The sequence below is a fragment of the Tenrec ecaudatus genome, chromosome 18 (assembly GCF_050624435.1).
Source record: "Tenrec ecaudatus isolate mTenEca1 chromosome 18, mTenEca1.hap1, whole genome shotgun sequence".
Lineage (NCBI taxonomy): Eukaryota > Metazoa > Chordata > Mammalia > Afrosoricida > Tenrecidae > Tenrec > Tenrec ecaudatus.
In genome coordinates, this window is record NC_134547.1 from 48,026,549 (window position 1) to 48,052,346 (window position 25,798).

Genomic DNA, 25,798 nt, shown 5'->3' on the forward strand with positions numbered 1-25,798 from the left:
GAGGAGCTACACGGGGCTCTGTTTTTCACAGCTGATGCGACATAAACACTTAGGTACCAGTAAGATGGGGTATGGGGCAAGAACCGCTGTGGGGCAAAATGCCCCAAATGCCACCTGTCCTGCGCTTGCTGCCCAACGTGCCTAGATGTGCCTGTCTGGCAGACCTGGTGTGCTAGAAGCAGTACTTTGTGGGCACCCGTCGGGCACTGCTTGTCTCATGGAGAAAAGGCGGGGAGACGTGCCCGAGACAAGATGAGGGCAGAGCAGCAGAAAGGCAACCCGCTCCCCCTTTTCCACTCGGCCAGTGGCTGTTATCGGAACACGGGCTCCCTGGCTTCCTTTGGGACCAGGCCAACCAGCCACACGTGCACGGCTGAGGCAAGCCCAGCACTGGGCCCATCTCACCTCTGGGAAGTACCTGAGGGGGCTTCAAAATAGCCGTGACTCAAAGGAATTTAAAGAGACCACAGGGTTGTCACGCCCACTCCTGTGTCCCCAAGGACTGCATAGACATGACTGACCCAAGAGCTAGTTGGCCATCCTTGCTAAGGACCCGGCTCCTGAAATAGGTATGTGTGTGTTCATCAGAAGCCAGAAAACTGGCCCCGCCCAACTCACCGGAAGTTTGCTTTCCCTTAAGCCTGCAGAGGAAGTAGATGGGCGCTTTCAGTGCTCCAACGGAGAGACTTGAGTGGGTCTTTTTGAGGCTGCTGGTGCTGTCGACCCGGCCTTGCAGGGACACATGGCTCACCCATCTGTAACTTGAACACGGTGTCATTTGGCCTGTTCTCAGTCTTAAGCGACCTAGGAGTAGATGCCTATGTCTTGCTGAGGGAGAAAGGTGATTGGCCATATTTGGAAAATCCAGCTCAGCGGGGCTGGCCTGCATTCTCGCCGTCTCTGAGCATGGGAACCTGGCCTCTCAGCACCTTCCCAGCCAGCCTCGCTGAGATGCTCGGCGCCACCGTTTGAGGTGGGGAAGCAAAGTACACAAAATGACCACCCCTGCCTAAAGCTAGGGTGACCTATGTGACCTGGCATACTGGTGGGGGAGGGGGGCTCAGTTCACACCATGACAAATGGCACGTGTGGGGTCCTGCGAAGTCCTAACCCACAGCATCCAGGGAGTTCAAACGCCTACAACCACATTTTCCCCAACATCAGTTTCAAATGCGTGTTCCATCTTTATTTTTGTACAAAACAAAAACCCGCAGCAGAGTCGTGTCACCAACCACACGACAACCCAGCAGGCACGGTGTTGGTCCCTCCCTCCCTCCCTCTATCTCAGGTCCCCGGGGCCTCATCAACAGAGAGCTGTTGGCATTGAGTTCCAAGCTGCCCAAAGGGAGTATTAAAACCAAGGGGTGGGAAGGGGAAGAGAGCCTGGAGCCATTGCTTAAGAAGGGTTCTTTTTTAGACGCGTGTTTGAGATGCAGGCAAGGTCAGCCCACTCTGTCAGAACCAGTCTTCCCACAGGTGCCCCATGGAACATGGAAGAACACGTGCTGCGTGTTAGCCTTACAAGAGGGCAGGCCAGGGGCTGCAGGGGCCTGTGTTAGTGGATTTAGTGCTGGTGAGAACGGGGGACCCACGCTGACACCCACTGAAGACAAGGAGACAACCCTACGACCCACGTCACTGTCCTCCCAATAAGGGGACAGTGGAGAAGGTCTCGGCCAAACCACAGGAAGCTTCCTGGAAGAGAGACACCCCCACCCGCTGCGTGCTTGTGGGGTACTGCCGCCTGCACTGAGAATCACCTGCAGCCTCCGACCCCACGGTGGGCTGTGCGCATAGGCGGGCTAGGCGTAGCCGCCAGCCATCTGACTGGTGGCCGCATTGCTGCCCACTCCTCGCCAGGCCCGGAAGCTGAAGAAGGCGCTCACTCCATAGGCGATCATTACTACACAGGAAAAGAACTGCGGGAGAGGGGAGAGAAGGCTGGGTCAGGCTCGGGGTGGCACCGGGGAGCGCCAACCAGATGTCCTCAGACACACAGCCTAAAATTGTGAGCACCGGTCCCTTCTCCTAACCACACCCGCCCACAGACAGTTCTCTCTCTCTCTCTCTCTCTCTCTCTCTCTCTCTCTCTCTCTCTCTCTCTCTCTCTCTCTCTCTCTCTCTCTCTCTCTCGTCAGGGATGCTGTTTCCTTTACGAAGCACGTGACTCAGAGCCCCGTTGGGGGACTTGAGTCTGCTGTTAAGTGGCACTGAGTCCGTGTCCTACTCACAGGGACCCGATGGATGTGCAGCAGAATGAAGCAAGCCGGGCTCCGCTTGAGCCCACGGTCCTATTGATCCATGTCATTGAGGGGCTTCCTCTCTTGAATTGACCCTCTACATTACCAAGTAGGATGTCTGTCTCCATGCTGATCACATGTCCTAATGACATGGGACGAAGTCTCATCCTCCTCCTGTTTCCGAGCCATGATGGTGCTCCACACAGTGTCTATTCTTCAAGGAGCCATGGGATGTAACTCCTCGCCAACACCAACATCCAGCCGGTCCAGTTCTTCCCAGTCCCCTTGTTCCTCGCCCAGCTTCCCCACGCACACGAACTGGCCAGGAGTGCCACGGTGTGGGTCAGGCAGGCTTGCTTTAGTCCTGGGTGACCGCTTTGCCTTTTGTCTGTTGCTCAGCTTTGCTTTGAAGCAGGCTTTGAGGGCAGATCAGGGAAAGGCAGCCCGTGGGCGAGTTTGGCTCCTGCTTCAATGGGCGTGACCTGCAGACTCAAGTACAGTGACATGCTGGCCACCTTGGGTCTTTACGTTTATGTCTGAGGTTACATCATCGATCCCGTTATGAAAATTAATCTATGGCTTTAGGGTGACCTCCAACCCGAATGAAGGCTGTCCTCTCTAATCTCCTTAGTCAGGACCTTAAGTCCTCTTCACCGGCAGTGGGCAAGGCCATGTCATCTGCGTCCCACAGGTTGCTACTGAGCCCTCCTCCGATCCTGATGTTAGATTCTCCTCCATAAAGGCCAGCACTGCTTGTCGACTGAATGAATGCGGTGACAGGACACAGCCCCGACACACGGCTCCCCCGGTCTCCAACCACGCAGAATCCCCTCGATTCTGTCTGAAGGACTCTATTGTCGACATCCCAGGGCCTCCTGAGCACAACGAAATGTTCTGGGACTCCCATTATTCACAATTTTAATGTTTTTTTTTAAGGAGTCCCACAGTTGGGACTGCCTTTGCATCCACATGTCAGTCACCGGTGAGATGCTGGGTCCATCTGAGCTCTCCAGAGTTGATCCGTCTCTTCCATTTCTTCATCGTTGTCCTCAGGGAGGAGTCCTGGTGGGGCGCGGGTAAAGCGCCCAACGGACAGAGGTCTGCCATCTGACACACCACATGTCTGCTCCAGGAGAGAAAGAGGTGGCGATCTGCTTTCCTGAGGCCACCGCCTTGGGCACCCTGGGGCGGGTTCTCTGTCCTCTAGGAAGACGTCAGTCAGAACTGAATCACCAGCCTGGGGGAGGGCGGGCTGGCATGAGTGCCTGCTGCATCCATTTGATCGGCAGTGTGATTACCTCACCTTTCTTCCAGTGTGTGGGCATTACTCTATCACCAAGGGCGGTATGCTTCAGGAGCTTTTTTTAATTTTAAATCTTTTTATTGGGGGCTCGTACAACCCTTATCACAATCCATACATAAACCCATCGTGTCTAGCACATGTGTACATTTGCTGCCATCATCGTTCTCAAAACATTTACGTTCTACTTAAGCAAATGGTATCAGCTTCTCATTTTTTCCCTCTCTCCCCATTCTCCCCTCCCTCATTGAACCCTTGATAATTTATAAATTATTATTATTTTGTCATATCTTGCACTGTCCAATGTCTCCCTTTACCCACTTTTCTGTTGTCCATCTGGGGATTATATGTAGATCCTTGTAATCAGTTCCCCCTTTCCACCCCACCCCACCCACCACCCTCCCAGTACCACCACTCAGCACTGGTCCTGAAAGGATCATCTGTCCTGAATTACCTGTGTTTCCAGTTCCTATCTGTATCAGTGTACATCCTCTGGTCTAGCCAGATTTGTAAGGCAAAACTGGGATCATGATAGTGGATGGGGAGGAAGCATTTAGAAACTAGAGGAAAGTTGTATGTTTCATCAATGCTACACTGCACCCTGACTGGCTCGTCTCCTCCCCGAGACCCTTTTTTAAGGGGATGTCCAGTTGCTTACAGATGGTCTTAGGTCCCCAATCTGCACTCCCCCTCATTCACAGTGATTTGATTGTTTGATGCCCAATACCTGATCCCTATTTCAGAATCTTGAAATGGTCTTGTTAATCCCGCTGGAGACCATGCGGCTGTCTGATGCAAGACGGCCAGCGGTGACCCATCTCAGCTCCCGGATGTGACCTCAGAGTGGTGCACCTAGTTTTGTCAGCATTCAGCTTCCTAGGTGTGTCCTTTGCATGTGCCACATTGTGAGCGGGTCCTGCGCTTGTTTCTTCTCACTCTGAGGCGTGCCCTGCTCCATCCACTCCAGCGAGGCCCCGGTACTGTGAGGAGGCATCTCTTCCCCAGGTCTGCTTTGAGCGCCTTCCAGTCTGGGGCTCAGCTTCCAGCCCTGTCTCAGACAACATCACACTGCCACCCAGGGCTTTCCATGGCTCCCTTTCCAGACCAGAAGCAGCCCACCTCTTCCTTCTTCCTAGTCTGCCCAAGTATGGCAGCCCCCGGAAGCTTTTTCACCATGGATGATGCGGCGGTATTTAAAATACCAATGGCATAGCTTCCACCTGAATCCCCTGAAATCAATTAGTCCTCAAAATTTAGAACATGCTCTTTCCAAGGGTGGGGGGGCTCCTAGTTTTTTAGCAGATTCTGCAATAAGGCATTCAATACTAAGTCAACAGTGTGGTATGCTAATGTACCGCAAAGTTCAATGGTTAACCCAAAAAGTCCACTAGCCATTCCCAAGCCCAAGCATTCTAGTTCCTCCAGGTTTTACTGTGGATCACAGAGGCCTATAAGTGCCCCTTACCATCCCCCACCACCTGCCTGCTCCCCCAAACCCACTGAGGACAGTGAGAACCGCTCAGGAAGCAGGTGCCCAGTCTCCGATGAGAGAACCATGAGAATGGGGCAGAGACCTTTGCTTGGCCGGGTGCCCGGCAGAGTGTGAGGGAGCCGGGGGTTGGGGAGGGGGTGGCATGGGCAGACTCACGGAGGCAGCTGCGCGCTGGTTATACGGCCGAGTGCCCTTCAGGGACGTCAGGTTGACGGCAGCCGAGCAGGCGATGAAGGCCGTGATGTAGAGAACAGTGGCCCCAACATTAAAGATCATCAACTGGCAGGTGAGGGAGGAGGAGAGGAGGCGTCAGTCTCTGTGGAGCCTCTGGTTCCCACCAGTACACCCCCTTGGGAGCTACAACAGACTGGGGCTCCAGGACCGGGAGGGGTAGACATGTGGGTCTTGCCCATTACAAGGACCTCCTGAGGTGGCAGGCCACACCCCACACCGGTCGAGAGGCTCTGAGCAGGAGCAGGAGCACTCAGGCCTGGAAGCAGGAAGGGAGATGATGGAGGGATGGCGATCGTGACCGACCCTCCCTGGGAATGCTTCCTAAGGACACGACGCCAACCCACGGCTCATCTCTTTCCTTGGAGAAACGAGGTCATGGCCAAACCCTGCCTCTGTGGCCTCAGGAGGAGCACTCCTACCAGAGTAGAGGCCAAGGGCAGGACCCCAGGAGGACCCAGACCCACCCCTCGGGGTAGGAGACCAGAGTTACTGGGCTTAAGGAGGGCAGGCCGCAAGGGACAACGGGACTTCAGAGGGCAACTTGAACCAAGCCCTGGGCACTACAGAAGGTCCACAGCCACTGATGCCAAGGCCGCCCCTCTTTCAGTCCCCCGATGAGCAGAGGAATGTGCCAGGCAGGGAGGGGGGCATCGATTTTTTAAAAATTAGGAATATTTTGAAATTGAGAGATTTGATGTAAGAAGGTTTTTCTCTAAAAAGGATTAAGAACATTTCATCTAAAACTTTTTTTTTAATGTGAAACATGAGACGACCTAGCCCCTCCCTGCCCGGGCTCCTGTCCATCTCGCCTGGTTCTTGTCGTCCCCGCCCTCCCACCACTGGACAGGGCAGAGCAGCGCTGCTCCCAGGGGTTTGCCAGGCTGCGCCTCTGTGGGAGCAATCCTAGCGGGGACTCCTGCTCTCCGGGTCTCCAAGGGGCACCCGTGGAGGGAGCCCCACACCTGTGCCTGGGACACGCAGGACACCCCCTCCCGCCCCCCGTATGTCTGGTTTCTTTCTGGGACACTCCCAGGAATGGGGCAGGGAAGCAGGCCTCCTCCAAGCACGGCTCTCTGGCAAAACGGGCCTGGCTCCTACCAGCTATGTCCAGAGCTCACAAACCCCATCTGTCTGGAGGGTGACTCACGTTTCCTCTGTTTGGAAGGACACTGACTCCCTAACAATGCTGCCCAGTGCCTGCACAGCCTGACCCACGGTCATGTGCCTCTCTCGCCACCGCTCCGGGACCGCCTCAGGCCCAGCTGCAGGGCTGTTCCAGGCCACACAAAACACCGGCCCTCACTCCGAGCTAGGCCCAGACACGTGCTTCGCTGTGTGTGTGCTCAGCCTGGGGTCACAGGAGGAGGCCTGCGTGGGGCAGACTTGGGTGGCCCACCCGGCTCCCTGCCCCAGGCTGCACAGCTCTGACGCTGGAGGCAGCTGGGAAGAGTCAGGGCAACTGGGCCCCCCAAAAAGGAAAACAGTCATGCGACTTCAGACATGTTCTATTAAATCCAAATGCTGGCCCCTCCACTCAGCGTCCTTCTTGGGTGGGTGGGTGGGGGGCGGGAATTCGGAATTCCAGCCTGTGTCCTCCTCTGCTTGCCAAGGCTCAGAGAGACCAACCCCACACTGCTGATCGACCCTCCCTCCCGGCCCAGCCTCGGTCCCTCTGTGCCAGCCAAGGGTCCAGGCACAGCCATTGCCAGACTCACCACCAGCGGCCAGGGCACCATGTAGAACCTCAGGTGCAGCTGCAACAGGTAGAAGAGGAAGACAATGATTGTCATCAGCCACAGGAAGACGGCGACAAACATCACCCAGCCGTAGGCCGGGTACAGGTGGTGTGGTGTGTCGGCAATGAGCGCCCACACCAGCAGCCCCAGCACCTGCAAGGACAAGAGAGGTCTCTCAGGGGCCCCCTGGCCCTGGTCAGACCCAGGGCATCCTCAGTGAGTCGGTCAGTCCGTCAGCAAATGCCTCCTGCAGCCTGCCAGGCATTGCGCTGGGGGCCAGCCTCAGCTGAGCTGTGACAGGGCTCTCCAGTGAACGTGGCCCCCCAGGCAGGACCAAACTGCAGGGCTGAGCGCTCGCCGGGGTGGGATCGTGGTGGCACAGGACCGGGCCCCTGGCAGAGGCCGGGAAGGCTGCTGGAAGAATGACCATTTCTGGGGTTAGAAACAGCCCCAGCCCCAGAGATAGGAACAAGAACCGATGTGTCCACCTCCCTGCTGGCCAGTAGGTGTGTCCTCAGGGTGACCTCCCCCCTGGCCCACCTTCTCTGACTCCTTTTGGAAGGTGTCTCCCTCTCCATCAGGCAGGAACAGTGGGCCTCAGAGATGCTCAGTGGCAGGTCGAACCAGACTCTTGCAGGGGTTACGAGTATGGAGTCTAGAGTTGACTTCCTGGCTTAACGTTGGGCTCCCCCACCAGTTGGGTGACCTTGGACAAGCTCGCGACCCCTCTGGGCTTTGTTAGCTCCTGTGAGATGAGGATAGTGACCAAAGCGCCTCCTCGGAGCCGCTCTCTGGACCATGAGAGAGCTCAGGTGCATAAAGCACTCGATTAGAACCAGGCACACGCTGAGCGACACAGAAGGCTGGCTTTTCGGAGTCCAGAAGAGGCTACGTCCCACCCAGCGGTGACACAGAGCCTGCCTGGCCCTCCCGGCCACCGGGAACTCATCCGAGTACACAGGCCCTATGCCTCCCCTAGGTGGGGCTCTCTGGTGCCACTAAGCAGGGTGTGGTCCAGGGCAAGTCCCTAGTGGTCATCCCCCATGCTCCCAATGAGGCTCCTGCCCCTCCCAGCACATTCCTTTGGGGGAGGGGTGTCCTCCCTCACACATATGGGTTGGCACTGGGTTCCCTGCCAGCTAAGTGTGACTCAGTCCTGGCTGCCCAGGGGAGGGCCTACGGCGCCCTCTGACTAAAGGCTCGCTTGCTGATAAGGACACGAGGAAAGGCTGTCCCTGGATAAGCAGTCCCACCCCAAGCTGCTGGCATTCGGAAACAGAGGGTCTCCTGGGGGGTCACTCCCTAAACCATCCACCCGAAGAGTGGGTGCTCACCTGAGGGTACACAACCCAGGACATAGCCAGAGCTGGGAGGACCTGTCAGGCATTCCAACCCCGAAGCGCCCATCCCCAAGATTCAAAAAGGAACCTCCTGCCGGAACCCCTTCCCAAGTCAGAGCAGGTGTCACCTGAGGCTGGTCTGGAGTCCAGCAGCCCCTCTGACTTTACTCTCCCCTCCCGTCCCCTCACGGGGTGGCTCAGGTGGGCCTGGCTTGGGGAGAGCCTGGCCCACCGCCCCTTGGATTGGAGGAGTGGTAGGCAGAGCCCTGGCCTTGGAAGGGATCCACTCCTGACTGTATGTGCTTGCCCTCCTCCGGTGGGGCTCCAACCCCCACCCAGCCCCAAGACCAAAAGTCCTGGTAGGGAACATCAATGCCAAGCACATAGTAGATGCTCAATAAAGTAAGTGCCTGGAAATGAATGTCCCCTTACTTTCCTCATCTGTGAAATGGGTATATACCAAAGCCAAAACTGTCATCAATATTGACCCTATAGGAGTGGGTAGAAGTGTTCCCTAGGATACCCAACCAAGGCTGTACATCTTTACAGGGGCAGAAAACCTCATCGGTCTCCCATGGAGCAGCTAGTGGATTCAAACTGCTGACCTTCCAGTTAATAGCCCAAGGCTCCATTAAAAGAGGAAGCAGATAGGGGAGGGGAAAAAGGAAAATGAGCTGATTCCAGGAACCCAAGTGGAAGGTGAATTTTGAGAATGACAAGGGCAACGAATGTATAAGGGTGCTTTACTCAATTGACATATGTATGGATTGTGATAAGAGTTGTATGAGCCCCAATAAAATGATTTATTAAATTTTTTTTAAAAAAGAGGAAGCAGGTGTGCATGTGCCTGGCCTTGCCTGCCTCCCAGAGAGCCCCGCTCAGCCCCACAGCGGCAGACCCAAGGATGAGTCCCCCTGTCTTCCTGGAGCTATGCACTGTACCCCTTAGCCTCAGGGACATCTCTAGGGGTCCCTGCCCACCCCATCCTGGACCTAACACTCCCTCCTCCACTGGCCCCAGGTGTCTTGTAAGCACAGCAGGGCAGGCAGTGGCTCCGGGGAATATTTTCTAGAGAAGGGGGGTGGAACAAAGTGGCAGGGTCTTGCCCAAGGTTCCAACACCAAGATGGGGACAGAGCCCATGCCAGCGAGGACCCAGAGCCAGGACTTCTCAAAATAACCTCCCCACCCCGCTGCCATCCTAAAGGAGCCCTGGCAGCACAGAAGGCTGACAGTGAAGCCGCCAGCCGCAAGGTTGGCAGGTCGAACCCACCGTCGCTCCAGAGGGCGAAAGAGGAAGGTTGCCTGCATCTGTCAAGACTTACAGCCCTGGAAACCCTTGCAGCAGTTCTCAGCCTTCCTCATGCAGCGGCCCTTTCATACAGGTCCTCGTCCATGAAATCATTTCCGTTGCTCCTTCATCGCTGTCATTTTGCTACTGTTAGAATCGGGCGACCCCTGTGAAAGGGCCGTTTACGCCCCAGAGGGGTCTTGGCCCACAGGTTGAGAACCGCTGTGTTAGGAGGGTGGCATAGCGTGTTACACGTTGGGCTGTTATCCTCAAGGTCAACAGTTGCCCTCCAGGAGCAAGATGAGGCCTTCTGCTCCACTCCATGCAATGAGATGGGTTGCCGATGACTTGGTGGAGTTGAGTTTCAAAACACGTTGACAGTTTGAGAGTATTCCTGATGGTGTAGTGGTTATGTGTTGGGCTGTGATCCTCATGGCCGGCAGTTCAAAACCACCAACCGCTCCTTAGGCTTCCGATTCCTGTAAATGGTTACAGTCTCAGAAAGCCACGGGGCATCACTTGGACTCGGCCTTGACTGAGGGCAGTGGGCTCAGCTTGGGTCTCGAGAGATGAGTTTGTCAACTTGAAGATGTATGGAAGTGGAGATGTGGAGCCCAACTGTCAATCAGGTCACAGCCTGATGGTGCGCCCCTCCCCCCTCCCCCCACCCCTCCCCACGCCCTTGGCCTTCTCATAAGGAGGGCCCTGGGAACCTACCTCCTCTTCTCTCTGCCCCTTCCTGCTGGCTGGGACTCTGCCACTGACCCCTCCCCCCCCCCCCCCGCCCCAGAGAGCTGCCAGAGTCCTGCTGTGTTTCCACGGACCTTGGATCCATGCCCACTGGATCTCTGCACCCACTAGATCTCTGCACCCACTGGATCTCTGTACCCACTGGATCTCTGCACCCACTGGCCTGGGATCTATGTGCCTTCTGCATCAGTGCACGTGGCTGCGTGAGTCTGAAGAGGGACCTATCTGTGGACCAGCATCGGACTTGGACTGGGATGGGATGCCTTCTCCATATACAAATACTTCTTGATACAAAGCTTTCTGATACAGAAGTGCGGGTCACTGGCTTCATTTCTGTAGACAACCCAGCCTAACACAAGCACCTTGCCTAAAACACATGTCAGGGGCCACCAGGGACCCCTGCCCAGAGCCGTTCTCAAAGAGGACAAATACTCCCTGGGGAGGCGGCCAATCACAGCACCTTCCCCAGGTGCGCAGGGGTCACACCAAGGACAAACAGCCCTCCCTCCATTCCAGAAAGTTCCTCCAGGGTCCCCAGTGCCACCATGTGGCTTGGTCTCCTCCGTGTGTTGAGAGACAATGAAACTAGAAAAGGTGGTGCGCTGAAAACCAGGACAGGGACCAGCCTGCCCTGCCCTCCTGTCCCAAGTTTCACAGACACACCTGGTCCAGCAGCCACACCCCACTCACAGCTCCCACAGGCGACAGGAGAACCCCGCCCTTCTTTACCGCCTGAGTCCCTACATCATGCTATGTATCCTGGCCCCAGGGTCAGTGGAAGTGCCCCCTGGAGCTTCCCCACCCTCCTGTAACCAAAGCTGAGAGCTGGGTCTTTCTCCCTCCAAGGTCAGTAGACAGACTCTTTAACCCCTGCACCACCAGGGCCTCTTCTTGCTGTTCCAGATGTGGGCATTGAGGCTCACAGGGAGACCAGTCCAGAGCTGCCTCTGAAACCTGCGCTATTGCTAGTTAGAAGCTGCCTGCTGTCGACTAAGGCACCCTGGTGGTGTGTAAGTTACAAGGTGGGTGGCTAAGCACATGGTAAGTGGTTTGAAACCAAGAGCCACCCCGGAGGAGCAAGAAGAGGCTTTGTGTGTCTGTAAAAAGTTACAGTGTCACTGTGTGAAGGTGGCATATACGTGTATAATCTCCTCTGATCAACATGGTTTAAGTTCTATGCCATTGGCTAAATGAATGACACTATCAATCTAATTATTTTACACCCCACGAGGATGATTTATAATGTTCTCTCTCATAAAATGGTAATGAGATCTCTAAAGTGAGCCAGAGAAACCTATAAACCATAGATAGATGGATTGGGGGCTCACACTTAATTTTTTTTAACAGCTGTATTATCACTTCATCCACATGTCATATAATTCAATACTTCCATCGTATCAAGTAGAGTTGTATAATTATCACCGCATTCGATTCTAGACCATTTTCTGATTCCTTGAACTCATTATTCATGTAATTATTTTTCTTCTCATGCACTCACAGTTGATTCTAACCCTAATCTAAAATCAATTAGTTCTTGTGACATGGCTCTGCTCCAGCCTCACCCTCAAGAAGAGGAGCTGAAAATTGCAGTGAAGTAACCAGGCAGTGCCCGGCTATGAGCAAGCACGGTGTCTGGGGTCTTAAAGGCACATTTTAAAACAGGCAAGGTGATCAACCAAGTCCAAGTGGAAGAAGCACATCAGCCTGGGTGATCCAAGGACTGTCAATAATAAGATCCACACCCAAAGGAGGGAACGGTATCAGTTTAAATTGTGAACACCGTTCGCAGAAGACTACAGTGACAGTAGAAGCCCCAAATCTATTTGCAGGGTCCCAACATGGACTCAACCTCCAGTGGACCCCCTGGGAACGCAGTCTCTGGGTGTGGATAGCAATGATGGCAGATACGATCAAGTTAAAATGTGGCACCTTATCCTTTGACCGCGCTTTGAACCCATTTTAAAGCCGTTTCGGTTTTCAACAGGCTCTGCTTTCTTTGGATGGAGGCTTTCCTAGCTACTGTTGTTTTTCTCCATCTGCTTCCTTTTCGTGTTTTAGATGATCTTCTGGACATGAAATCCAGGATAGGGAAAGCTATGGACAGTCACTGGATGAACAGTTACCTAGGCACCCGGCAGGGGAGGATGGGAAGACAAGCGGAGCCAACAACGAGCACGGGGAAAAAGTTCCGGAATTCATTGTGGTGACTGCACAACTCTCAGGAATACGGACAGACGTTTGCATTGTTACGATAGGCAACATCTACACCGATGACCCAGAAAGGAGCATGGCTTCTTCTGAAGCTAGAATGTTCTCCATCTTGACTGAATTGATTATCAGGACCTACTTACGATAGAGAACTATAGTTTTTAAAGATGTTACCACTGGAGAAACTGGGTAAAAAGTACCAGGGATCTCTTTGTACTGTTTACTATTACATATGAGTCTAAGATCTTCTCACAATAAATCTAATTTGTAAGTGATTAATAAAAAATAGGATTAATGTAAGAATAAAAAAATCACGCATATATTAGTTACATATATATAATATATTAGTTATCTATAATATAAGGTTATAGCCTTGGAAGCCCACAGAGCCTCTCTACCTGGGTCCTACAGGGTGACCGAGTCAGAATGGACTTGATGTCAGAGGGGCCTGGGCTCTGAGGGTCTTCATGGCTGGTTTCTCAGAAGTACATCACCAGGCTTTCTCCTGAGGGGTCTCTGGGCAGACTTGGTTAGCAGCAGGGGTGGGGCTAACCTTTTGTACCACTTCCAGTTACCCCCAAGCCCACTGTAACCCATCAGTGCTGACTCCTCACAAGACCCTAGGGTTTCCAAGCTGGTGTGTGTCCCGACCAGCCTTGCTGTTAGCAGTCGCGCTCCTCCCACCGCCCCACCTGGCTCCTGCACAGGTGAGTGTGTGTGTGTGTGTGCGCGCGCGCGTGTGTGTGAGCACTGAGGGTACTGCAGTGGGCTGGAAGGGTGGGGGAGGGGTCCCCACTCCAGCCCCACCAGCAGGCGCAGCCTCAGAGAGGCGAATTTCTAGTGTTGCTTCTGGCTGGGCCATTCGGACCTGGAGTCTGGGGAGGTGCCCTCGAACCAGGAAGGTCCAATTCCTCTCTCCCGAACCAGAAAGACTGGTTTCTCCTGCTCCCCTCCACCTGCCCAAGACACTGGAGGGAGGGCCCAGCCCAGGCTGGAGAGAGGACTTCACACACACACACACACACACACACACACACACACACACACACCACCTTCAATGACCTATGTGGCCCTCCGGGTGTGGACCCAGAACCCAGCTAAAGGAGGGTGTCTTCCAGGCTCACCTCAGATCAGAGGGAGTTAGGGGGACACCCAACAGCACCCCCACCCCAGCAGGTGGAAGGTGAGGCAGAGCCATAATTCTGCCCTCCAATCTGACTCCCCCCTCCCTCCCCAACAAGAGTCACCTCCCGCCCAAACACCCTTGCTGGGATCCCGGCACGAACACTCAACCTTGCAGAGCACCTGTGTGGGCGCAGGCAGACAGGCACGGTGGTGCTCAAGTGGATGGCAGGCTGCATGCTGTGGGCAAATGCAGCTGAGAAGGGACGGAGGGAGGCAGCAGGGCACTGCAGCAATGTTAGATAAAGGACGAGGGCTGGAGCCAGCAACCCTAGAAGGTGGCATCTGAGCCAAGTGCTGGGGGGCGGGGGGGAAGGGGGGTGGAGGCCTTGTGGGCCTTGTGGATACGGGCAGCCTCAGCCTGCACCTCTCTGGGGCCCGTGAAGCCTCTCTTTATCTAGGCCTCCATCCAGGTCCAGCAGGGCCTCGCCCCTCCGCTTCGCTAGCTGCTCTCTGGTGGCGGTGTCATGATCGTGTTCTGCAGCCTGAGGCCAGCGGTGTGTGCTGGCATTGGTTCTGACAGCCGGGCTGGCCCTTGAACTGCTGGGAAGTGAGGGTGGGCTCACACTCTGCCAACTTACTAGCTGTGTGGCCTCAAGCACGTTGCTTGACCCTTCTGTGCTTCACTGTCCTCAAGCTGAAAACTGGGCTAGGAATGGTGCCTCCAGTATCGGGTGGATTGGAGATTTGAATGGAGCGACTCACAAGGTAACAAAGGCTGAACTGGAAACCCTGAGGCCAGAGCCTGGGGTGCAGAGGATGGGCTTTCCAGCCTGTTCTCTGTACCTCAGTTTCCCAAAGATAGCAACGGTGCTTGCAGTTCCTAGGGGTGTGGGCTGTGCCAGAGGTAATGAAGGTAGCTAAACTCAAGCACCAGGCACCGTGCCTAAGGCCAGCACTGGCCCTATGCCTGTGACCAAGAAGGCAGCTGGGAGTTCAGCCAGCCCTAGGGCATCTCCAGGAAGTGTACTTACCCCAGCTCCTCCGTCTGAGACAGACACTCTCAGCCCTTTAAGGCCTCAATTATCCCCTCTGCACAATGGGGGCAGGGGAGATCAGCTCAACACGCCTCAGCTCAGATGGCCTTCAAGGGGACCAGAGTCCCCCAAGTCAGTGCTAGCTCCTCCTCCACCCAAACATGGACACCCCAAAGCTACAGGACAGAGTCAGAAATGGCAAGGGAGCATCACCTCACCTTCCTGATCACATTTTCCTCGTTTGGCACATTGGGAAGCTTGGAGGAATACACAAGGAGCCCTGGTGGCAGTATGGGCTAAGCAGGGGACTGCTAACTGCAAGGTTGCTGGTTCAAACCCAGCAGCTGCTTTGAAGGAGAAAGTAGAGTCGGTCAGTTCTCACAAACCCTAGGCAGGGTTGCTTTGAGTCAGAATTCACTCAGTTACACTGTTGTTTTGTTTTGTTCCGGGGGGTGGGGTATGGAGGGGCACCCACCATAGTCACCTCGAGGTATATGGTGCAGGAAAATGAAGAGAAAGCTCTCAGTATCGTGGGGTGGGGGGGGGTGTGGGGGGCAAACTCCAGGGTGAAGGTGCCTTGATCCTTAGAGCCCCGGGGAGGAAAGCACCTCCGAGCCCGGAGGGCAGAGCTTAGAGCCGCAAACTGACCTGCTACCCAGGCAGCCAAGGTATGCCCAGGGCGGTGGACACGGTGAGGCTGTGGGAAGCTGAAGGTCATGAGAAGAGTCAGTGACCATGGCCTGACGTGGGGTAGTATAATCCTGGGCTCTCACTGGTGCTGTGAGCTCATTTGGGAGGAAGTTCTCAGTTACAAGATGAAGACGGGTTAAGTCCTGACCTGAGTTAAGGGAGTGACAGCACACCATCCTGGGAGGAAAACACACACCCCACGTCCATCAAAGTCACCCATGGGCATTTATAAGTACCATCTCAGACACAGGGAGAATCTCCCGGGCCATTTGGAAGCGCCCGTCCAAGATCTGTCTGAAGTGGGCCGCTGAGACCAGATGCACCAGAGACGGTGACCCAGAGACCCAGAAGAGCAGCCGAGGGTGGGGTACCTTCTCCTCACCAGCCCCCAAGACTGTGGAACTATGGGACAGAGTGGCCAGCAGGCTGGCTTCCTGGCCCATGGAGGCAGAGGCCAAGAGACCAGTGGCTGAGAGATGGAGGACTGGAGAGAGCCTGGGCTGTGGTTCGGGGGAGGCGTTGCTGTGGACCTAGGAGAGACACTGTGGGTTTCCGAAACTGCAACTCTTTATGGGAGAAGAAAGCCCTGTCTTTCTCCAGCGGAGCCTCGGGTAGTTTCGATCTGCTGACCTTGGGGTTAGAAGCCCACAGCAGAACCACTGTGCCTCCAGGTTTCCTAACTCCCCTAAGAAGCACCCCCTGATCCTGAGTACTGCCTGAGTACTGTGTGGGCCTTATAGCAAAGTATCGAACTTAGCCTCTGACTCGAGAGCCCTGGGAGGAATGGTTGGTGCCAGAATAGGGTCCGGGCTGGAGGGTGGAGACATGTCTGACCTCTGCCTCCTAGCATCGTGGAAGCCAGGAGGTCAGAGAGTCCGCCACCTCTGCCGTTTATCGCAGGTGAGCCGTTTGCCTGGTGAGCTTCCACTTTTCCAAGAGACCCTAGAAATCGGGATTTGATGTGCAACACTTCATTTTCTAAACATTGGCCACTAAATAAAACGTCTGAGAAACAAAGTGTGGGCAGGTCTCCCCATGGCACCTCCAGGGGGCAGGCTCAAGCGACAAAAGGGCCCTTCCTCCTCTGCCAGGGAAACATCTGGGCGCCTCAGCACACGCAGAACTTGGACTGGCCCTGCCCAGCCTCCACCCCCGCCCTGGCCCTCCTCAGGCTGTGAAAGGGACTCTATGGAGACAAAAAGTCACCCATTGTGTCTCCAGAGACAAAGGGACAGGGGACAGAGGCTCCAGGCGCCTGGGTGGTCACACCACCACTACACACTGCCACCCCCGCTGGTGCCCGGGAGGCATGTGGGGGAAAGGCACCTGGGGATCCCCACTGAGCACTGAAGGCCCCGCCCCAGCTCTGCACCAGGGCGGGCAGAAGGCCAACTCTCAGGCCCGCTATCGTCGCCACCGGCCACTGACCACCTCTGTTTAGTAAGCTGGCCACTGAGCCAACCACCCCTGGGCCTCAGTGCCGGCCCCGTCCTGGGCTCCAGGAATGCAGCGGGGCAGCCAGCTCCCCATCAGGGCAGACTTCTCAGCTCTGCTAGTCCACTTCACCCCACCCACTGCCCGGAGGCAGGTTCAGACCACAGCACCCCTCGGACATCCTCATGTGAACAGAAACAACTTCTGCAGCCAGCACTTAAGCTGCTGCACCACCATAGCATCCAAATAGCTGGTTTCCTGTTATTCCCTGGTCCTGAGTCTCCGAACTAAGAATTCGTAAAGTCCAGAGGGTGGAGGTTCCTCAGTTCTCTGCACACCGCCCCCCACCCAAACTCCAATGGCCAAGATGCCCCCGGGATCCTGGTGCTAACTCCAGTGCCTGCTGAACCAGCCTCAGCTCAGCCCCTGGTCTCCCGTAGGGTCTCTCTGCCCCCTAGTCTACCCTCTGGGCTCAAAGACCAAGTGCGCCCCTCAATCAGGTGAGCCCCTGGTGTAAAGGCATCTGCAAGCTCCTTGGGTCACATCCAAGGCCTTCACTGGTTCCCACAGCAAGAGGCAGTGCCTCCCAGGTGGGGCCCTGAACAGCAGACTCTGCCTGCCTGCCAGTGTGTTTCACTCCCAGTGCCGGCGGTCCCACTGGCCCTAACTCTCTAGGACAGGGGCTCTTGGTGGTACAGTGGTTGAGGCGGGTTGCTAACAGCAAGGTCGGCAGTTCGAAACCACCAGCTGTTCCTCAGGGGGAAGATGAAGATTTCTACTTAAAGCGTCCCAGTCTCAGAACATCCCCAGCAACCCTACCCTGTCCCATAGGGTCGGTGTGAGTCAGACTTGATTGGGTGGCAGTGAGTTTGGGGTGTTTGTTTTTGCAAGCATGCCAATTATGACCATTTCACAGACGAGGAAACTGAGACTCCTGGAGGATCTGAGCCTGGTCCCCGATCATACCTAGGAAGAGGGGCAGCCCAGGCATTCCCTGGCTCAGCCCAGGGAGATACCTGGAAGTCCCCTCCCCATCATCAGGCAACACCGAGCTCCAGGTCACAGACAGGTGTTGGGAAGCCCGAGAGAGCTTGACAATCATGTTCAAAGTCACACACACACACACACACACGCGCGCGCCTTCTTACCCAGGCTCCCCCTCCTGGAAATGTATCCTCCCAGGCTTCTGCGAGGTCATTCACTGAAGGAAGTGCACAGATCAAAGAATGGAAACGCCCCAGGTCTGTCCACTGGGAAGGCCCCACGCCCCACAGGCACACCAGAGAAAACCTTCAGGATAACTGTACCCCACAAACCACAACAAACCCCACGAGCCACACCACCCAGGGATACCCCAGGAGACACCGCACAGACAGAAGAAGGCCACCACATTCCGCTTGGTGGGCACTGAGTTAGTGTTAAGGGCAGTGGGCGATCTGGGTAAGGACTCTGACAATAGGCCGACATGAAAGGAGTGGCCATGCAGGAAGCTATGTGCCGGCCAATGTTTTGGGCGAGTGTTTTGGTGCATACAGTCTCACAACATTTATTCTTAAGTCCTGGAAGAGGGTGGTTATCCCCAAAACACCTTGGGACAAAGGTAGTAACATGCAGACAGGGGTGGAGAGACTGTGTCCCTGGTGGTGTAGTGGTTACATGTTGGGCTGCTAGCCACAAGGTCAGTAGTTGAAAGCAAGATAACTAGGAGACTTTCTATACACTATGAGTCGGAATGACTTATGGCAGTGAATTTGGATTTTGGTTGGAGAAGGGGGAATTCAGCATCTAGAATTCAGACTGTGGCATCTCCTTAAAGAAAGTCTCAAAGGAAGGACACAGGAAACTTGAGGGGCAGAGGGAGAGGACGACCTCTAACCCATGTAGTGAAGTGACAGGGACTTATTGCTTTCTTCCTATTGGGTTTTCTGTGTTGCTGTTTTATTCATGAGCATTGTCACTGAAGAAATCCATAAAGACATGAAAAGAAAAGAGACACCCCACCACCCCCCACCCCCAGATGACAGAAAGTTGACAGAGGGCCCCCTCGGGGCAGACTGCGGGGGGGGGGGGGGGGAGGTGAGGGAGGCAGTGGCCACACACAGCCCCCACCTGTGTTTTGTTGAGTTCAAGGGTACTGATGCACTCAACAGAACTGATGCACACCTAATTGCTGGCAGTTGCCTCGGGCAAGGGCAACTAGGGGGAAATGGTGAAGGACAAGAGAGAATTTTCCATGGCCCGCCCTGGAGACTTTTTGATGTCTGCTATGTGTCTAATTTTTTCAAAGGATAATATAACTTTAAACAAGTTAAGATGACTGGGGTGGGGAAGGGGTTGGGGAAGAGGGAGGACACATGGATGGACGGACGGACAGGGCAGCATTAGCAGGAAGAACTCTCAGACGCATTGGATGCCAGAGAAAAGCCACTTGCTGAACAGAGGATTCAGAACCACTCAGGTCTTGTAAAAACAAAACAAAGGGATAAAAATATCCCCAAATCATGGTCCGTGAGGGGGGTGGGGGAAGGTGATCCAAAGAAATCTTTTGTTTTCTCGGTTGTTGTTTTCAAGGGGAGTCGATCGGTACAATGTTGTAGGGACCATGGAGTCAGTTCTGACTCAGAGCGACCCCTGTGAAGAACGGAGGAAGCCATGCCCCGTCCTATACTAGCCTCACGATGGCTACCCTGACGTCCATTGTAGCAGCCACAGGTTCAATCCAGCTCCCTTGGGGGGGTGGGAGGCTTCCTCTTTTTTGCTGACTCTCTGCTTTTCCAAGCACCATGTCCTTCCCCAGGGATGGTCCTTCCTGTGAGCATGTCCAAAGAGGTTCTAACCCACAGCGACCCCATGCACGGACATGTCCGAAGTACAGGAGATTAAGTCTCCAGTCTTGGCATCCTCGCTCCCAAGCAGCACTCTAGCTGTTATATTCCATGTTCTCTGCCCACGTGTAATTGCTATGTAATTATAATTCCCAAACACCCACCGCCCTCCCATCCCAAGCAGCAGGCACGTGGGCTGGGCCAGAGGAGCATGGCTGAGCCCACTGGACCTGGACGCTGCTCCCAGGAGGGGACACCCACGGATCTCAATGAGGACTCCTGCTCAAGCATCTTGGACTTCAACAACTTCATCAACACTTCCTGGTAGTAGAGACCACTGATAAGCAAGCCCCTGCTCCTGCCTCTGCCTGGAGAGGAGATGGGTGCCTGCCTGGGGCTGGAGACGAAGCCAAGTTCACCATGACGAACTTCCTAACAAACACGCAAGGATGGCACAGACTGCTGTTGGAAGGACTGAGCTCTCTGTCTGCAGAAGAATACAAGATCCTGTTGAAGATGCTACTGAGGACCACCGGCAAAGAATACTGAAAGTGCCCTGGACTGCCCAAAGGACAAATTTGTCTGGGAAGAACAGCCAGAGTGCTCTTTAGAGGCAAGGATGGGACTTGAGACTTGGGCTCACATACTTTGGACATGTGGTCAGGAGAGACCAGTCCCTGGAGAAGGACATCATGCTCGGTAAAGTGGAGGGGCAGTGAAAGAGAGGAAGGCCCTCGGTGAGATGGATTGATTGACACAGTGGCTGCAACAATGGGCTCACGGACAAGCATTGGAACAATTGTGAGGATGGCGCAGGAGTGGGCAAGGCTTTGTTCTGTTGTGCACAGGGTCGCTATAGGTTGGAACCAACTCCATTGCCCCTCATCATAACAACAACAAACAGCAACAACGACAACACAAGGACAATTTAAACGTTCTTCTCCCCACAGACAGCAAGATCCCCTCCTCCCCAATCCTCTCTGAATTCACACTCCACAACTTGTCACTCTTTGTCTCTGTGAAAAGCCTACAAGGTCTCCCCGCAGACCTGGGCGTGTGATCTTTCCCCTGCCTTCCCATTCCCTGGAAGGAAGGGCCCCTATTCAAAAGGAAGGAATCGAATACTGAAAACAAGGTCAGCAGTTTGAAACCACCAGCTGCTCAGTGGGAGAAAGACGAGGCTTTTTGCCCCATTGAGAGTCAGTCTTGGAAACCCACAGGGCCAGTCCTACCCTGTCCTACAGGGTTGCTATGAGCTGGAACCAACTCACTGGCAGTTAAGTTTTTGAAAACATCAAGAGTGGATTGTATTGTCTTAGCTTCAGGGTGGTTGTTCAGTACAGCAATTAACAGGCATCCTTGATTTTAAAGTTCTTCTTAGCAGCAACAAAAAAATAAACAACATTTTTTGACTTTATGGACCTGCTTACCCTGGGAACCAGCAAGTAACCATAAAACCCTGATCTCAACTGAAACACATGGGCCCTGGTGGTGCAGTGGATTACATGTTGGGCTGCTATCCCCAAGGTCGGCAGTTTGAAACCCCCAGCGGCTCCTCTGGGGAAAAGTGAGTCTTGCTACTCCTATAAAGAGTCAAAGGCCTGGAAGATGTGAAAACACACAGAGGCATTTCTCCTCAGCCCTACAGGTTCAACCCCTAGCGAGGCAGAAATCGACTCCATGCAGCGAGTGTGGTTAAAACTGCCAGAAACTGGTTATTAGCCAGGCCATTATGTCCTCATTTAAATTTCCAAAAGCCTCAAAACTGCAGGAGGGTAAAGGGCCAAATTATTTGCAGCCAGGCCACGAGTCAATGGGACCATGACTGGGCCACATACATTGTTACATAGAAGGGCTTACAAGCTGGGTCCAGGACCTTCCAACCAAGGCGGTCAGGGTGAAACTGATAAGGGAAGGCATGCCTCCTGACTCCAGGACTTCCAGGATTGTCCCCAGTCCAGTAACCTCCATCAAGGACACAGCTAGGCAAGTCCCCAAGAGAGACAGCCCTTCCCTGGGTTGGCCTGACAAGGGTGGACGCAATGCAATTTCCAATGCATTCGGCCTGAGAGCAAGATTATCTACATCCTTGGTTCATAACCCGAAAGCATCCGATGGAAGGAGATTCAATCTCTATGGGGACTCTGGCCAATGGCTTTGGGGCTGTCACTGCCACCCATATCGTTTTGCAAACCAGAGCTCTAGTACTGTTCTCCCCTCTTCTTCATAAGCCCCAGGGTGCCCAGCTACTTCATGCCATTCCTTTGCTTTTTCTAGAATTAAAATGACCTTCCCATATGCATCTCACAGGAGAGAGATGAGGCTTTCTACTCCCTTAGAGACTGACAGTCTTGGAAACTCACACAGGCCATTCCAGTCTGGCCTTCATGGCCGGGATAGGAGTGAGGTGAGCTCACCTACGTATAAAACCACTGCTCAGATTAAACCCACGGTCAAAGCCCATGCTCGCTCTTATAAACAGGGTGAAGATTTGACTGGTCTCTGTGGCTTTACCATACATACTCCATCCAACGTTCTTCCTGGGACAAGACAGAGGACACGTCTCCCTCTCCAGAAACTGGGATCTTCCTACAAGCACACCTTCCTCCCACTCTCTCTGACCACTCACCAAATCCTGGAGAAATAGAAGGGATGGGGAATTTGTGTTCATCTTCCATTCACTGTCTCCTCCAGGCAGTCTTCCCTGATCTCTCCAGGAGAAGAGTACCCGCTGGGCACTTCCCAAATAGGTCAAGAGCTCCTGGAGAACAGGTACTCAGCCTGGCTTGCCCCACCCCTCAATAACTCAAGGGGCCCGTGGCCCCTGGGAACACAGCTGAGAATGCTAATTAAGAGCATGGGCCCTAAATTGCAGCTCTAGCACTGCGAGGTAAGTAACTGACCTGGGCCTCATTGTCCTCACCTGTGAAATGGGGGCCTTCCAAAGGCCTCAGCAGAAGGAAGGCCCAGTGCTCACCTGTCTGAAGGGAATCATTGTCCCCATCAGAGCTTCCTAGCAGGGAATCATTGTCCCCACCAGAGCTTCCTAGCAGGGGTTGGTGCTTGTTGGGTCCACTGCCAGACCCAACGGACCTGTCCACTTGTCTGCAACAGGTGGGTTGGCGAAGGCTCTGGAAAGTGTGTCTTTGAAGTCTTTTATCCACCCCCCTACCCCGCAAAAGCACTACGCTGGGGCTTCAGTTGAGAGACCCAAATGCCCAGGCCTTGGCTGGCAAGTCTTACATTCCACTGGACCTCAATGTTTCCATCTGGGCAGTGGGACGCAGATATTCAGATAAAAGGGTGTTGAGCCCACAAGGAGCCCCCACACCAGGAACACAAGTCTCCTTCAGAAGCCTAAAGGGTCCGCCAGCATCAGCAAAAGACAAAGACTCTTGTGCCCATTGAGTCCATTTGGACTGGGAGTGACCCAAGTGGGGCTGTCCCCACAGGCGTCAAACCTCAGCCAGGATCCTACTAGAAGCAGATGTTCTCCCCTAGGGCAGGTAGGCGGGGAGGAAGTGGTTAAGGCATCACCGCAGCATCCCCAGGCCTTCCTCAGTCTCTGGAAAGCCTTCCTCACTCCAATTCTTGTTGTTCAAAGGCAAATGAGCTGGGGGCCCAGGGCTTGCCTCTCAGAGTAACCCTCAGACCTCCAGACCCACTGCTGCAGCAGTAAACGTCCACAGTCCAAAGGGGCCCGCTGCAGAGCGGAACCTCTGAATCAAATCAAATCTGTTTCCCACCAGTGTGGCCATCCAAGAAACCAGCGCTTGAGCCCAGAGGCACCCGACTCCCTGACCTTTAACTTTCCCATCTCCAAGCCTCCGGCTCAGCCTCGCCTCACCTGGTCCTGGTCCTGGTCCTTCCTCCCTCCCAGCACCCCAGATCTCACAAGCCAAGAAGCACCACCTCAAGTGACCTCCTTCAGTAAGCCTTCAGATCCTAGCACTGCGCACCGCCACTCCCCACCAGGCCGGCCTTCCCTGGCTCCCGGGCACAGCTTCTCAACCACAGAGATCGCACCAGGCAGAGATTCTCAGCCACGAAGATCGCAGAGAATTTACGACGGAGATGTCGGGCCGCAGGGGCTGATACTCCAATATAAATTCCACTTTTTTCCCCCAGAGGGGAATCCACAGTTGAAACAAACCCCAGGGAATGGCGGGGAGGAGACTACCGAGATTAGAGATCTCAGAGATCAATGACTGACCCAGAGGGAGGTTCCCGGCTCGGAGAGGGACTGAGGACCCAGCCGCAAAAGGATCCACCCGCCCCCGAGGGCGACCGAACAAAAAGCAAAACCCACACCCCTACTGCGGATCCCGACTCACAGCGACCCCACCCTGTAGGGAAACAGAAGGCTACATCTTTCTCTCGGGAGTGGGTTTCCGCCGCCAAGTCCCTTAGCGGCCCACTGACTACCTTAACCGCTGCGTCATTGGCCTCTGAAAGTGGTTCAGGCTGTCAGCTGTAGCGGATGTCTCCTGGGGGGAACCCCCACTTTCTGAGCTCCTCACAAAAGGGGCTGTGCGGGGGGGGGGCGAAGGTACCACCCCTGGCCTGCGCCTCCATCAGTCAGATGCTGGGGGCTACGAAGGAGCGGCTGGAGTCCCACGCCCGGCTCCCCGCAAACGCGCCCCCAGCCCTGTCCCCGAGAGCTCCGTCTCCACCCCACGGGGTGACCGAGAACCCGCGGGTCACCCAGTGGGAGCCAGAAGGGCCCGGCCCCCTCGCGCCCGTGCTAAGTGTTAGTGGGAGGGGTACAGAGACGCCCTCTCCTCTCCAGTCGGCGGCGGGCAGCGTTCTGGAGGGCAACCCGGCGGAGCCGCTGAGAGGTGGCCCAAGGTGGGGCGAGGGAGGACTTTGCCCGGCGCTGGGCCCCCGGAGGGCGGGGTGGAAGAGGCGATCCTGGCAGAGGGAGTGCGATTGCACAGCGCGAACTTCGGTTAGCGTAGCCCCTTGCGAGCACGTTGGGGATAGTGCATGCTGGATGATGGGGGCCCGGCGCCCTGAGCACGTCGTTTCTGGGGCACCCCTGGGGTGAGCATATGGCCTGGGTGCAGGTGTGATCCGCGGTGAGGGCGCACACGCCCAGGCCCCTACACCCCGGCCCCCCTCTGAGCCCGGCCGGCCACCCGCGCTCACCAGCTGCACCAGCATGAGCACGCCGAAGCCGGAGCGCACCAAGCCCAGGTCCGCGCGCAGCACCCAGGCGGAGGTGCCGGCGCCCTGCGCGGGGCTGCTGGTCCGCGTGCTCACTTTCGACGGGAACTCGGCCATGGCGACTCCGCTCGCCCGGCAAGGCTGCTCCGGCCGCCGCCCCTCCCGCGGTGGGTGCCGGCTCCGAGCCGCTCCTCCCCGGGGACTCCCGGGCGCTCTGCACAGCTGGGCGCCGCCAGGTGCGGCCGCGGCGCCGCCCCGGCCCCGCCCCCGCCGCGGGGCCCGCCCCTTTAACCCTTAGCGCGCCGCCGGCCCGGCCACCACCGGTTCCCCACCGACCGGGTCACCGCCGTCGAAGTTGGTGCCGACTCGCAGCGAGCCTGCAGGACGGGGTCCAACTGCCCCTGTGGGTTTCCGAGACTGTCACCCTTTGGGGGAGTAGAGGCCCCCATCTTGCCCTGCGGAGCCAGATGCTTTCCACCGTAACTCCGAGCTCCTGGGTCACAATTCATAGACGTGGAAACTGGCCTAGTCAGCGAGACGCGCCCTTCGGATGAGCCTCCGTTTGTTTCTCCTGCGGGGAAGGCTGCCCCACCCCCCACCCCGGGGACTCCTAGCTGCAGACTTACCCAGCTCCTCCCTACGGAGTCCCCAAGGAGCCGGGAGTCTGGGTGAAGACCTGCACCAGGGGGAGGGCGCCTCGGTTTCTGGCTAAGTGCGGGTTTTCACCTGAGCAGTGTTGGGAGACCATGGGCCTGGCTCCTCATCTGCAAAACAGACATCTGAAGGGACCTAACCTCACTGGAATGATGGGAGATAGGATCGAAAGTTCCCAGGGCAGGGCCAGGTACCCGCAGACAGACAGACGTGCTGACCCAGGCTTATACACTGATGGTGTATTTCTTTCTCAGTCCAAGTTGACTGCGCACCTGCTGTG

General features: G+C 55.5%; 1 protein-coding gene across 1 annotated transcript; it reads right to left on the minus strand.

Annotated features, from left to right (window-relative positions):
• Positions 1-1,296: 1,296 nt before the first annotated feature.
• Positions 1,297-24,981, minus strand: PLLP (plasmolipin). Its single transcript, XM_075537437.1, has 4 exons — positions 24,847-24,981; positions 6,982-7,155; positions 5,189-5,311; positions 1,297-1,919 (listed from the first exon to the last, which is right to left on the minus strand). Exons 1-4 carry the CDS (start codon positions 24,979-24,981, stop codon positions 1,803-1,805), a joined length of 549 nt encoding a protein of 182 aa, XP_075393552.1. The 3' UTR covers positions 1,297-1,802.
• Positions 24,982-25,798: the final 817 nt, after the last annotated feature.